The following is a 15967-nucleotide window of genomic DNA, read 5'->3' as shown; positions in this document are numbered from 1 at the left end:
CATGGAGGGATTCATTACCTCAACTCTGGATCCTCAGTTACAGGCCTCCTTTTTAAAGTCTCACATTAGGGTTTAGGACTGAGCATTAACACCTCTGAGGCCTTTTATGAGGGAATAACAGGGATCACCCAACATGGCTGCTACAGAAAATTATCTGAACAGCCACACTCCACATCACAGCTCTAGGAGGTTATTTATAAATAGGTGGCTTCCATCATATATTTATATAAATAACTCTTATTCCGTAAACTGCCCAAAATGATTTCCCAGCACAACTGGCATCCACCCTCTGAATGTGTAAAACTACCTGGGAACAAATTCTATAATACTTTTATAGTATCAAAGTACTTCTACAGTAAACCGCCACTTCTGTGGATCCCTTGAGTGTGTGTGGGGTTGTTAAGCCTCAGATCTGGTTAAATTCTGCTAAACCTCACATGACCCACTACTCAGTTTTTTTTTTCTTCACTTGGATGTTTGACCTTGACTTTGCACAATGATGAATGTGCTGAGTTTGACACCTTCACATTCTTCTGCTGCAGGGTTCTCTGGTTGTCCGTTTAATGTGTTCACTGTGTTTCTGAGGTGGATGGTGTCACATCACAGATCATTTGAAAGCCAATTGTTATTCAATATAAGGTAATTCATCTTTCTTGGGAAACGGTATCAGACACAAAATGTTCACTGAATAGTATTTTTATTTGTGTTAAAACATGCCGTCAAGTAGTTTAGAGGGTCTATTGTGGGTAATCATATACCCACAGATCAATATAGTGTTTACTCAACTAAAATAGAACAGGGAAAAGAGAAAGATAACATCGATGTTAATCTCTCTGATAAAGTCAGATATTAACAGATCATCTCCATGACTTCTTCCCACACCACTACACCCGTCCAGTACAGGCTGTGAATGTTGTTGACAGACTGCACTGATCTACATTTGAAACTCAGCACCATAACATCTTGTCTGGAGCACCTGTCCCATGTCAGTCTCTGGAGGACGTCACCTCGGGGACAGAACAAACAAAGTGGTTCTCCTCATGGATTTAAACAGGAGCACATAATTCATTCATGTTTCTCAACAAGGCCTCTGTGACTGTCAAGTGGACAAAGCTCGGTTTAGGAATGTGGAGCCAGTGTTGTCGTGCACACCGATAAATATCTGAGACACGTCCTTGTGGGTTTTGTTAGGCAGCAATAAGTCTTCTGACTGAGATTTGACATGTTGTGCACCAGTCCCACTGGAGAAGTGTTGGCCTTCATAACACAGGTCCTGTCTCACGATCTGCCTGGATTGGCCACTCAAAGTACACTCTTTTATTTAGAGTGGCAGCGTAATGTGTTTGCTCTGCAGCTCTGGTTGTCAATACATTCTCAAAGCATCTGCATGATGCTTTTGATTTGAATGACCCTCTCTAATACAGCTTAATGACCATGGGGCTACTAAATTGTTGAGCCTCTTCCTGGGGTGTTCCTGCCGCCAAGTAACTACAAGTTCAACTCAACTCAACTTCTTCTTCATTTTTTTTTTCTACTTTCTGCTACTTTATAAATTTCAGAAAAACAATTGTAATTTTTACTCAACTGCATACGTTTCACAGCTAAAGTTGTCAGACCAATAATATATGAGTAATTTATAATGATCAGCTACATTATTAAAAGAGATCTTCATAAACCTGAGAATCGACTGTAAATAAAAATGGATGAGATGACAGCTGTCCAAAAGTGAAGTCAAAACCTCTCAATCTCCACCTGGTGGCTGGCTACAGTATAGGACATAAATCCCATCTCCTTCTTTTGATGTTATAAAAACATGATTGACAGCTGAGACTAACTCCTGATTGGACCTCACAGCTCCATCCCCCAATCGCTACTGTACAGACTCTTGCTCCAAATGTGCAAGATGCCAGCTTTCCTATCAGGGGTTTATCAGCTTGATATCTGGATAGTGGGAAGAAAGAGATGTGTCCTCATTCTTTTTATGCAGTCTATGGATCTGAAACATTAAAGTTAACTAATCAGTGATGGTGAATATGCCTAAAACTCAACCTTTTTACAGGGACTTCTGTGGTTTGTTGTAATAAACCAAATAATTTTATTATAACAGAAAGCCTATGTTAAAAGCTGAGAGCATCGAGTTGGTAAGGTGCTGAGCATTTACCAGGTGGATTATGGGAAATGTAGGATTTTGGCACTAAGGACATTTTGCCCTTGGCTGCTTTGGTTTTAAGTGTTATTTTTGTAATCTCTGAACCATATGGAAGCACAGTCACATCTCGCTGGAGTACCATCGTAAAAATGGATTACATACATTCTGTAGATTCTCAAGATTCTTTCAAGAATTTTCGTTAATGTCATATTCTCATGCACAAGCGTAAAATCCCAAATGAAACATGGTTCCTCCTCAGACAACAGTTTCACATTAATAAGAATGGAATGAAAAATAATCTAACTAAGCAACATTAAGCCCAAAAAACTGCACAGTGCAAAAAACACCGAACATGTATGCATCTGTAATAATAATAAACATAAATGGGAACGGCGAATAGATTTACAAAAGTGTTTGTGACGTACATTCACTTTGTTTGTGTATTTTAATGTTGTTATAAGTACACTGCTCAACATTTAACAGGGGAAATATTGTACTTTTTACTTGATTGCATTCATTTAAGTCATTGTCTGAAGTATAGTTACTTGTCAATTTGAAAACTTCGATTTACCCTCATTCAGATAAAGATTGCTTGTTGTACAGATTGTGATGCTGTACTCTGTAACTTGTCACTAGATAATGTCACAGTGTGGTGTTGTTGATCTTGCAGGAGGCCACATCCCACATAATGAACGCTTTACTGCCCTAATGACCCTGTGGCTGTGAGCTGTGCTCCATGTCAGGATGAGTCCATGTTGTTAGGATGAGCCTGTGTGCAGAAGTTGGGAGTCACATGTGTGGTTGGCGCTGAGAGTTCCAGCGCAGAGCAGCAGGAGCAGCTGTGTGCCTGCAGCTCCTCTGGGCGGACACCTCCACTGGAACCACCGCCTCTTTCTCCAACTGCACTGGGACAGTTTTATGCCTCAGCTTTTCTTTTCTTTTTTTTTTAAAACATAATTTATGACCGCCAGTCCACCCTCCAGGACCCCTCAGGGACCGTGCGGCCGCGTCAGAGAAGCGTGAAGACGACATGGGAAGCCCCGAGTGTCCGCGACGAGCGACGCTGTGGTGGAAGTAGTCCCGTCTTCGAGTCGCCGGAGAGGGAAACTTTAAAACGAGGCTTGTTTTCGGAGCTCCTGCCTCCGCTCCCCTCCTCTCTCCCCGTAGGATTTGATTCAAAGGCGAAAACCAAGATGGCCGCCGACTCCGTGCAGGTAGGAAAAGTTGACAACGGCTGCGGGAAAGTGCGCAAAACTTGCTCCGAACTTGCTCCTAAGAAGTCAGCAAACACTTTTTTTGAACTTTATGAAAGTTGCGTCGCTGGCGGTGTGCGGTGTTGTGTGGCAGTGAAGGGGCCTGTGCTGGGAGCCCACAGGCTTGTCTGGGAATCATCCATGGATCGAGGCCTGGGAAACAATTATCCAGAGTTAACTTCTCCTGAAATATCCCAGTTTCTCCCCGGTGCTGTGGTGCGGAGGCTGCGGGGTTTTAACGAAGGTGGCGGCCGTTGTACGGAGCGTGTTTTCACGTCAGAGTTTGTTTTTTATTCACGTTAAATGAAGCTTCTTACACTTCTGTAGCCTAACGTAAAGTTAACTTGCGTTACCGCTGGGAAATAAACAGTCTTCCGCGTATTCCCACACACACACACACCCACGCGACTATTATTTAGTTTTATTAACTGCCTCGGATATGTGTATTGAAGCTGAAAAGTATCACTCATCTTATGTTATGTTAGCTTGTTGTCTTGACGTAAAGTTTTTTTCAAACCGGATGAAGTTCAAACTATGTCACCAACAAAGTAGGATACTCAGAAAGTGTCTATCATAACATTCACGTGCACAATTTTGAACGTTCCAAAGGAGTGCAAGTAGAAGTTAGCCTTCCAGTCAGGTCCCATTATTGTCCATGAGCAGTCATGACTCATTGATTAATGTGGTTTCACTTGAGTGACGTCAAACTTGAAATAGATTACAATATATTGTGCAAGTGTTTCAGCTCATCCACAACTTTCATCTTGATCGAAAGTGCAGTCGGGCGTCACTGGAGCAATATCCTCCTCCATGCTGATCAGCCACACTGTTACTCATCTCTATGGAGAGCAGGGAGGAGGTTTCAGCTGATAACAAAGCTGACACCTCATTGAAAATGAAGTCTTTTTTTTTTTTTTATTAATAATGTTTCCCAGAGCTGGTGCTCACTGAAGCAACAGGTGGCGATGACCTGCAGCCATGTCACTGATGCTGCTTTAATCACAAGCATTAGCATTCATTCTATTCACTCGCCATAGGTGTTTGCTCCATGGCGTTATGAATAACGTGGATGGATGACCTGGGCTTGGGTTTATGAAATTAAATTGCCATACTCGCCCATATTAAACTTACTGAAAACGGTAATGGAAGCAGGGGTGTAGGCTTGATCCACCAGTTTCCACCTGAATTTGAGCACATAACTGGATAAATCCGTTTTTCTTTTGGGGGAGCTCATCATAAAAGTGATTATTATAATTAAGTAAATCATCAAACCAGACTGGAGGATATAAGCTAAACAATTTTACCCTTTTATTGATGTTTGTGTCATGAGGGAGTTGGTTGCAACTTGCATTTATATCTAGAATGGCAGTTAGTACAGAATGTTGCTCTGCCAAGGCCTGATAGTCCCCTAATGAAACTACATTCATATTCACTGAATTCAGATAGTTATTCTGATATTCAAATTATTCAGTCATAAATGTCAGTCCCCGAAACGTGCCTGACTTTTTTCCTCATCAAGATCCATGAATTATTCTCGGAGAAAATAACAAAAAACAAAAACGCGATCACACAGTGTTCACAAGAGTGTAAAAGAATTCCTAGATTTGCCCCCTGATCTGGATCCACACTAATATCCATCGCATCCTTCCACCAAGTTTCATGGAAATCTGGTCAGTGTTTTTTGTGTTATCTTGCCTACAAACATACAAACAAACGCACAGGCTTCAGTGTAGAAATTTGTTGACTTAAAAAAACAGTACAATTTGCACAAAATATCTGATTTGGACAATATGATTTTATAAAACATTTGCACGATGTGATCATTATATTATTAGTTTAGTGAAATCATGGCATCATCTCACGCAAAGTTGTTCACGATAAAAAAAATATTGTTCAGTCCTTCAGTCCGGAGGAGACCCTTCTGTGTAACATATTTATTTAGATGCAAAAAGGATCATTACTTGCGTCTCCCTCTATGGATCTTTATTTAATGTTAAAACAGGAAATGTATGTGAAGTGAACACCCTTCCATTTGTTTTTGACCTGCCTGTCAGTCTCAGCTGACATGTTTAATACTTCATGTGACTAGCAAAATCTAAACGACAGTGTTTGGTCTGTCAGGATTATCAGTCGTCAGTTACAGTTTGTCAGTGACAGATGACACATTACTCAACAACACACACAATAACACAAGCCCGGACTTGTGTTATGTTCCTAAGGATTGTAGTTAAGTTTGCATATTTCTAAAGTGAAAATAAGCCCATAACTACATCTGGAAGTCCTGTTTTCACTATGAAAAGACGTGTCTTTGTTTAACCAGGGTATACCAAACCATCTTAACAACATATATAACTGTTGTGGTTTAAATGGAGTGGATCCAGATCACCTCAACCGAGCAAACAATGCTTTAGTAGTTTGTTCTCCTTTTGTTACATTGCGGCATCCCAGAATAAATATTTTGTCTGCCCAGCTCAGGAATGACCATTAACATTGACCTGATGTGTGAAACGCTACCTACAGTTGACGGGTGTGCGACTCATGTGAATGCTGCATTTGTGGGATCTACGTTTATTAGCCTGTGTTGCTATTTCTGGTTGCAGCAGAGCACCAGGCTGTGGCCAGTTCTCTGCCAGCCAGCTGTGGGATAAAGACAGCCGGGTGTCAGGTTGTAGGCTGAGATGGCAAGGGGTTGATTCTTTTTTTTGGTCTTTACTTCAAAAAAACAAAAAAACACAAGCGAGTCTGAATAGTGGCCTCAACTTTTCCATTGTCCTATTGTCTGAATGGAGCTCCTGTTTTAGGACTTGGAGCTTTCAGGCTTAAATACTAAGTTGACCTGCTTGCACTTGAGGTTTAGACCTAATGTTTGCTTTTACCTCACAGTTTCCTTTCATGTCGTGTACTGAAAGAGTTCCTAAAAGGTTTAGCATGAGTAGCTATCAACTGTAGGTAACCTTTGTAAGAATATTATCAACTGATTATTTAATTAGTCCTTTTGATTCGTAACATGTTTTGAGATTGTCTTTTCATTAGTTGTGAGCCTTGAACATTACACTGAGCAGCGAGCAGTGCCACACTGACGAGAACAAGATCCCTCCATCCATAAATATCTCTGCGCATTGTGCTATGTGTGGAAACTTTTGCTTACAATTCCTGCTTTACTTGTCTTTGATCCAAAAAAGTCGAGAGTCCCCTGAGTAGCGTCATTGACCCCGACTAAGTTTACATTCAAGCAGCGAGAAATGATAAGGCTGTACAGGTAAAAGAACAACCCAAGGAAGTATTTCAGTAACAGAGAAACCAGAGGTGAAACCAATCCTGCAAATGAGCGCCCACTTGCTTTCTTTGAATATAGTTTCTTTTGTTTGATCTCAAATTCAAACGCAGACCCTGTGGGTGCACTAGCTGATTTATTACCACCTTATCTGATTGGCCTTTCATGGACTTCCTTGTATTGTTGCATAGTGAAATAGGCCTTTTGGGGTGTCCTCATGCTGTCCTCCACATTTGGCAAACACAGCTACAGTGCAAACAAGTTTCGCAGGGAAGGCAGCTGAAGAAGAGAGGAGATTATATATTTTTTTTACTCCACACTCCATTCTTCCTCCTCCAGGAGTGGTGACCTCCATTTTACCTATGAGTCATCAAGGAGGCTCTGGACCGGGATATGTGCAAACTATAGCCTCCTCTAAAGTGAGCACCTATAGAAAGGAGAGCGGGGGTGTTTCTTGAGGGCTTGGTGAGTGACTGAACCAATGGAAATCTCTTCTCAGTAAATATGATGTAATTTCCCAACATAAACCTGTCAGTCAGAAGTAGAATAGATAATATGAGGCTTTCCATCAGGTAACTCTTATGCTAAGGTAGTTTTCCAGGGGCTGATGCAACTCATCTTATGATCAATTGAATTCGTAGATGACAGTTCAAATAATATCCAAACTAAATCTGAAAGCCTTTGCTGTGTGAAATATGGCCGTTTCTCTTGTAGATGAAGTGTAGGTGATCTTTGATTGACGCTAAGTGGCCCACCACCAAAATACCTGGATGCTCTGTGAAACTGTAGCATACGTAAAAGATAATGCAGCCTATATGGTGCTCACCCGACATGTGTCTTAAAGGTAAAGTTCACCCAGAAATAAAACTTCCCTCACTAGCTACCCTAGTGGGAACCTTTTGGAGTCTCAGGGGTAAACAGCGTTGCAGCCAAATGCAATACAATTGAAGGAATTCTTCAGACATAAAAAAACACAACATGCCTCCATACTGTGTGTGTGTGGTTTCATTAAAGTATCCGGAAACACGAAATTCGAATTGGACTCAAAAAGTCGTCATTTACACAAAGTTTTAAGCCTAAATCTCCGCTGATCTCATCTGACAAGGTGCATTCAGGGATCGTCGGAAATGCTAATCTCCGCTAGTATATCCATTTCTGGGGGACACTTAGGCTTAAAACACAGTGCAAATGAACCCGTTTAGAGTCTAATATGAATGTCAGGGCTTGCGGACACTTTGATGACACCACACAAGCAGTATCGAGGCATGTTATGATTTTTCTGTTGATTGGTTTGATAGGTCACTAATGTCTTCAATTGTATTGGATTTGGCTGCCACACTGTTTACTCCTAAAACTCCAGAAGTGTTTTGTGGACTCAAACACTTCACCCACCCCTCCATTGGCATAAGGTTGAGTAGATAATGAGTGAATTTTAATTTCTGGGGGAACTATCCCTTTTAACTACCTTAAGGCACTCACTGATCCCAGGGCATTTTCCAGAGTGAGTGAGAACGCAAATATCTGATTTAGATTCTCTGAATATTTTTTTGAAAATTCCCTGCCAGGCAGCCACCCAGTAAAATGTGTGAAGTATGAACATCAGGACAGTGTCTGGAAAAATTCACAGCAAGTTGGCGTGTTGGTGAGATTTTGAACACATGACAGACTGAAAGAAAACAAATTTCTCAGGATGAAAAAGAAGTTCCATACATTTTTCAAAAGATTGTCTGAATATGGCTTTACAGTGACAATAATTATTTTTTGTGTCTATTTAATCTTTAGTCTTGTTTTCAATGGTCGTCAAAAAACACCATCAAACCAACTTTATCTCTAATTACAATAGCTTAAAGAGGAGACGTCATTCTGCTGGTTTCGCATGTTTACACTGATCTGAACCAAGCCAGCATGATGCCGTGCCAGTGTTATTTTAGATAGCAGAGACATGACGTATAACAGAACAGCGTCTGCGTTTGTCCTGCAGGATTTCCTCTTCACACACACTCACACACTTCGATCAGCCTCTGAAACTATCCCCACTGCCGGCTTATTGTTGTGTTCTTAAGTTCAAGACCTGAACAGTTTACCGTACTTGGTACCTTCTTGTAGTTGTTGGGGTGTGATTGGAGAGCCTCTCCTCCACTACACAAGTTGCTTTCCAGGGGAGTTGAGGCCACAATGGACAGTCAGCATTATGTTTTGAACTGGAGTTAATTTTAGACACAGTCCTCTCCCTGGAGTGAGATTAGGTCCCTTCTGGGCTGCTCTGACCTCACAGAGCGAGACACTAAGAGGGATTTGGCTGTCGCTGCTCAGACAGTTTATCTTCGCTGTTGATGTCAATGGGATGGGTGAGAAAGAGAGCGTAAAATGAGTGCGCTGGAGAAAATTGCGTCGTAGCAGAGTGAATGAGCGTGGCTCTCAGCAGAGCCTCTATCAGTTATGGTGTAGCTTAACCTCTGTGACCGAGGATAGTATTGATCCAACATGGCAACAGAACGTCGCTGGAGTTTGTTTGCTGATAGTGTAGCTGGTCAGGAGAACATGCATGGACTGGATTGTTCAACTGATCTAGAGATGGAGTTGACTGAAACCGATGAAGTTATGGTAAGGCACCAGGATTAGTAAAACCTTGAGTTTTGAACCAGTATCATCTTTGCCCCCTTAGGTAGCTGTGATTTAACAATAAATGGAAGCAAAGACCACCAAGCCTAAATACATAAATATGTGGATGAGAATGTGCTTTTCTTTTTTCGTATCAGAATCATGACTAGCTAAATGCAACAAGAAGATCTCGTGATAGTCACAGTGTGATGATGCTGTTTTTCACATCCCAGTGTGCCCTCATTTTATGAATGGAATAAGGTAATTTTCTCACACTTGCAGCAGACCTGGCACAATTTCAGAGACTTTAGACTTTACAAGTGCAAGCAGTTCTGTTTTAACTTTTACAATATATACATTGAGTGAATTGAGTTGTTTCTGTTATCTGGAACAATGTGTATGATTAACTAATGTAGCGATTCAAATTTCGAGAGTGAGGGCAGGGTTCATATCATGGTTTGTAATTTGGCTCGTTAAAGCTATGGTGACTCATAGGTTAAAAAGTTAAGTGTTGTTAATTTCATAGTTGTGACATGTAACTAAATGAACACCTCATGTTGTCAACATTAAACAATCAGTTAGATGATATTTTTAAACCGAACAATTTATATTGTTGAACTGTATGATGAAATGGAATAAACGGATTATTTACAATCCTCAGTCACAAAATATTCTGTGATCAGTAAGGGGAGCTTCACCAGTGCGACACTAAATTCATCAGGACCTTTAAAGCCATTCAGGAAGTGACTTTTAATCCCGCTTTAGTTAAGGTGACAGCTTTGAGGATGCAGGTCAATGGTGACTGACGGCAGCAGTGAAAACACGGCATACAGAAGCTAGCTGAAGTTCAAACCACACCACTACTCTGGGTTGACCTCAGATCGCACAGGTCGAGCAACCAGTTTAAAATCCCTGATCATCAGAAATTAATACACAGTGGATTCCAAACATTAGAACAATTAAATGGATAATTTAGATGATTCTTCATTTAAAATTATTAAAAGTTGAATTTTTTTATTGATCAATTTACATCAGAATTGGATCACACGGGTTTTTAATTTAATTCACTGGTTATTATGAGAAACTCAGTGGCCGCTGAGGTGAAACTATGTCTGAAGCTCTTCTTCTCTGATCAATTCTTTACTGTTGGAAATGCATGCTGCTGAAATATTGCAAGTTGGTGCATCGTTTTAGTCAACACTCTATATTGATATGCTCTGTTGGTTTAATGCAACACAGAAAATGCCAGTGTGCAGTTGTTGTTGTTGACGTATCCACTGACCTCCCTATGTCCTCTCTTCCTCTTTCTCTGGTATCCCATTTTCCTCTTCCTCCTCCTTTCCTCCCTCATTGACCTCTTAATCACGTTCCACATCTTCCTCCTATCGCCTCTTTTTCCTCCTTGTCCTCCATTCCTGTCCTCCAGGGGGATGCCAGGGGCCAGCTGGTGGCGGAGCGACTGGGTCTGGGACATAACCTTGAACTATCCGACACCATGGTCCAACAAAAACTAGACGAGATCAAGGAGCAGATCCGCCGTGAGATCCGCAAGGAGCTGAAGATCAAGGAGGGTGCAGAGAACCTGCGCAAGGTAAAACCACAGATTTAGTTTGATAGTGGACAGGCTTAATGTCAAAGGGGTAATCCAGTGATTTAGTTTTGCATGTCTATGACAATAGAGGCTAAGTCACCTGAAATTTATGGAGCAGGTCAAGCTTCAGAAATGCTCACAGATACTCTTGTCAAGATCAACTCAACATCAGTGAAATGCCCACGTCTTTCAAACTCCAAAAATACAAAGCGTCCCACGAACCTGAGAAAGCGTTACTGACTGTTATGATTAAAAAGTTGTGGAATTTCCTTATTATTTGAGAAAACTGTCTTAATTATTTTCTGTCTCCTTCATTCCTCTCTCCTCAGGTCACCACAGACAAGAAGAGTTTGGCCTATGTGGATAACATGCTGAAAAAATCTAATAAGAAGGTTGAGGAGCTTCACCAGGAGCTACAAGAGCTTAACGCCCACATCGTGGTCAAAGATCCTGAAGAACTGCTAGGTAACAGCAGGAGCACCACACTGGAACACCACGAGAGGATTTACTAAACATTAACCAAGTAGTCAACAGAGTATACATAAATTAATTCAACACCATTACATTGTCATGAACCATGTGCTTTTGTTTTGTGGTTAAATTGGAACTGCAACTCTTGTGGTATTTGACTAATTGGTTAAATCATTTGTCAAACCAAAAAACATTTAATGGTTTCAGCTTAACAGCGTGCTGTGGTTTAGTAAATTTTCATATACCAAACAAGTAATGGTATAATTGAGAAAATAATCAACAGATTAAAACACAATGCACCATGAAACCAAAACAATGGGTGCGTTTACACAGGGAACACATGCTTTAGAGGAACAGGGTCATTTAGAGACATGCCATGTGAATACAGTACCTGGTCAACATTTCCAGTATTTCAGGTATTGTGATCTGAAGTAAAGGTAAATTCTCCAGAGCCTGACTCTCAACAGACTGAGTTGCAGTCCAGTTTGCAGGTTTGACTGCAGCCATTTCCATTTGATGACTTTCTTGCTAGCAGCACAAACTATTTCATTTTTAAGACCCATTCATCATCGGCTTTGAGTTTTACAGTGATTTTTTTCTCCCCCTCAGGTAAAACTTCCCAGCACAATATCAACTTCTGAGTATTTTCATATCTTTAACAACTTCATACCCAGATACTGTTTAACTTAAGTATCACTGAGTAAATAATTTTGGCGGTGTTGTGTTAGAGCAACACCTTTTATGAACACACACAGGGCACATTGATGGTTTGGAGGTGACTCACTCTCCAGAGGCTAACATTGTTGCATTCCACATTCCAGCGACAGTTACAATGAGCTGCCGATTGTTCCCCTTCGAGGCTGTTGAAAGCCTGCTCCTGTGTGTTTTTCGACAACAATGGAATTTGTAGAGGGTTTACCACAAGAGTCATGTGCGTTCAGCCTGGTTTTGTTAAACCAGTTGCCGTACTGAGTTCTTTTGCTGGTGGCGAGTGCTCGGGTGAACTCGGGAAGAGTAGGAACTGCATTTGTCTGCCTGTTGCCATCATGTCCCCTGGTACAATTGACATTAGGAAGTAGATGAGGAGGGGTGTGTGAGTGTTTGGGGAGGGAAGGGAAGGGAGGTTGTCTTGGTAAATGGTTATCTCAAGTGCTAACAAATTTAGCCTGACTCTGCGACCCTGTATCTGATGAACGAGGGCTTTCTTTTTTAGTGATGCGATGCCAGAGGAATGTTGCTGGCAGTCGCAAAATGATGGAGAGGGACTGAGTGTAGCATGAGGCAACGTCTTCAAGTATGTTGAGCTCCTGAATCTGCGAGAGACGGTACTTGTTTCCTCTGAATTAGTTGGAAGGACTTGCTCAACCTCTGCAAGCAGTCCAGAATGTGTTTTTGTTCCAGGAGAGATTTAAGGGAGCTCTGGATATTCTCAGCTGAGTCTACAAATGGACTAACTCTCTCAGGTACTGTCTGTGAGCAGCAGCAGCAGCTCAGACACAGGGTCACCATTCCCTCGGTCACATTCTGTATGATATCATTCTCATGATCTCATTCTCGTCTCGTAAAGAGACCTGCCCCAAGATCAGCAGTTTACTCCTGGAATACAAGTTCAGTCAGTTTTCCTTCGAGTCACCATATTACATCTCACATGACAACCAGTTTTTTTTTAAAGTCAGTTTCGAGTCCAGTTCTCCAAGTCATGATGTAATTGTTTAGAGCGTTTTGTTAACATGTTTCCCATTAGACACAGATGGGGTCAATCTGAGGGAGGGTTTCCCTTGTCAGCTGTCCAGCAGTGACATCAGCTATTCAGTAGCTGGCTGTCTTGTCCTCCGGCCCAGCGTGGGCTGCACCACGCTCAGAAGAAGGGGTGGGGAGAAGGGGTCCTTGAATTCTTGGCTCGATGTGAACTTGACCAAGCCCTGATAGTAGACTGCTTGACATACGCAGCACTTTTTCACATCTGTTTCTGAGCATGCATTTGTCATTTTCACGAACGGCATTCACATGACACTACAAACCCTCATTATGCAATGTGAATTTTCAGTTTCGCCCCAAGCCCCTGTTCAATTCTCATTTTGTTTCCGCAGACATGTGGTTTGGAGGAGAAGTTGCAAGTTCTCACTCCGTTTTTCCTATCTTACCCTGCCTCTTGGTGAATGGGAGGGTTGCCCCATAGAGGCTAATGTCCTTCCTTCCTGCACGCTAACAGAAACCTCTGCAGTGACGCTCTCTCAGCTTGTTGAGGATCATTAGATGACTCATTTTCAGGCTTTCATGCTTCCCTTTTTCCATTTCCCACAGGTGTTCAAAACTCATTAGACAGTGTTTTGATGAAAAATTCTGAATGAATGAATCACAGAGCTGCCTGCTAGTTAATGGTATCTGTGTTTGGCATCGTCTGCAAGAATAACTGATTTTGTCAGTCGGGTCCACTTAAATGGACTCAACACCTTCAGTGAAATCAGATTTGTATTTGAAGTCACATTTCTAAGATGAGCTTCTTTATGACACCATAAACGAAACTTGCAAGTTAAGTCAGGAGAAGTCAGGCAGGTTTAGTTTTTTTGCCCACCTCACATGTGTGTGAGAATGTTTTGCTTTGTGCAGCAGGGATTAGTCTGGGGAGGGGTTTACTCCTCACCTTTCGAGTCCAGACATGAAAAAAACCCACAACAAACCAGTGAGCTCATGACACAAAACTGTGGGTAGGAGGTTCCTGTTTTAGTTTTCTCTTCATCATGCATATATTATTCTTATTTGCATACACTGTAATGTCACAATGGTGTTGGCCATGGACACCACAATTGTGGTATTAACACAAGTAGGACAATAGTCGGATTAATTCATTGCCATGTAATAGTGTTGCATGGTATACAGATATAGATAGATAGATAGATAGATAGATAGATAGATAGATAGATTACTTTATTCATCCCCGAAGGGAAATTAAGTCGTCATAGCAGCCGGTACATTTGAATACAATAAAATACAATACAATAGAATAAAAATAAAAATATTGAGGTAGAAAGAATAAAAACAGAAACATAAGATAAATAGGTAGATAAGGTGCAGTGGCAAGATGATGGTAATAGTACTGATGATATGCTGGTAATGTTATTGTTAGACAGTATATAAAAATAGTACAGTATATATAGTATATAAATATAACATAATATATATTTATATATGATAGTAATTATACCAATATAATAGCAGTATATAGTAATAATAATAATGGCAGCAACAGTATATATAATAATAATAGTAAATATAATAATAATAATAATAATAATAACATGTATACATGTATAAATATGTGTATATAGACTTATATATACAAATAATATACAAAGAGTATGATATAATATGATATGATATATAGTAGAGGTATAAAGTATTTGACTATACAATAGATAATATAATATACTATGAGTGTGAGAATATGTAGACAGAGTGTGCAAAAGACAATATTATTGTATAAAATTATATATAGTATCAATATGGTTTATATTAACACATATGAAACGTATCGTGATACTCAGCCGTTAAAATTTTTACAATACCTTATTATTATTAGTATCTGTTCCTTGTGAATGAAACCCGGAGAGCAACAGCTGAGGAACGGCTGCTGGACGCGGTTGTCAGTTGTTCACACTGGCTGTGGTTCGGCCCCTCGGTTCTGCAGCCAAGCTGCTACTGTCAGAGCTGTTTTTACACAGGGTCTATAGTGAGTGTGTGTGTGTGAGAGAGAGACTACAGCCCACCGCTTGAAGCTCATTACATTAACTTTAATATAACTACAGCCTTTCTGGGGTTTCTTGTATAACTACAGTATTTCCTTGTTTAAAAGTAGTCCTGTGTGCTCAAACAAATCCCAGTACTATCAGAATGAAGCAGTGAATCTTCCGCTCATGCAAATATTTCACAATAAGACTTAAAAATAATTCAGTCAACAGAATCGCTGGACTGCTTTGAAAAGGGTAGGCTACGGGAAGTGTAGTGACATATTGGACTGAAGTATTGAAACTAAATGAAAAAATTGTGGAGAGCACCTCTGAACAGCAGCTGTTCCAGGACCTTTCTGCAGCCGTTGTGCTCCCGGCGACAGCATTTCAATAAGGCATGCGTAGAGTGCCTCCTATTAGACATATGTTTTTTTTTCTCTCTCAGTGCAGCAGCTGTCACACATGTCACATGTGCGTCTATAATAAGACTATGTTATTAAAGGTAACAAGTTATGATCTCGATCTTTACAATAAGCCACATTTTATATAGCCTAATGCGATAAAAATGAAGGTAATTTATCCATTGTCAAGACCCACCAATATGCCTTAATACAAACAAACAAGAAAACACTTAAACTACAACTTTATTGAGAATTTAGATAATGAGCATAAATTACATTGTAAGTTTGGTATTTCATGGAGAAGAAGTGAAAACCCAGGATTAGTTTTCACACTACTGGTAGCCTCATAAACTAATTCGGCCCTAAATTTAAATTTATCCTTTTTCCAACACTTTTTGTTATACTTACTTGTTGTAAGTCTGGTGCCAGTGGCTCAGATGGAGCGACTCTGTTTATTTTTTTTATCAAATGAAAAGTATCAAAAGTATTAAAATTCAAT

General features: G+C 40.5%; 1 protein-coding gene across 3 annotated transcripts in view; it reads left to right on the top strand.

Annotated features, from left to right (window-relative positions):
• The first annotated feature begins 2942 nt into the window (after window positions 1–2942).
• Window positions 2943–15967, top strand: part of pkn2a (protein kinase N2a) — a 26401-nt gene continuing 13376 nt past the window's right edge. The window contains exons 1-4 of one of the 3 annotated variants that reach the window (XM_053437390.1): window positions 2943–3363; window positions 7016–7141; window positions 10704–10868; window positions 11198–11333. In XM_053437390.1, coding sequence (XP_053293365.1) covers window positions 10773–10868; window positions 11198–11333 — 232 coding nt within the window. In that variant the 5' untranslated portion in view covers window positions 2943–3363; window positions 7016–7141; window positions 10704–10772. Of the gene's footprint in view, window positions 3364–7015; window positions 7142–9048; window positions 9281–10703; window positions 10869–11197; window positions 11334–15967 lie in introns of those variants that run through there. The other 2 variants (XM_053437389.1, XM_053437388.1) reach the window with 2 other exon arrangements.

Source organism: Pleuronectes platessa, chromosome 13, assembly GCF_947347685.1.
Source record: "Pleuronectes platessa chromosome 13, fPlePla1.1, whole genome shotgun sequence".
Taxonomy (NCBI): Eukaryota; Metazoa; Chordata; class Actinopteri; order Pleuronectiformes; family Pleuronectidae; genus Pleuronectes; species Pleuronectes platessa.
The sequence above is the reverse complement of the archived record's forward strand: the minus strand, read 5'-3'. Positions and strand labels throughout refer to the sequence as shown.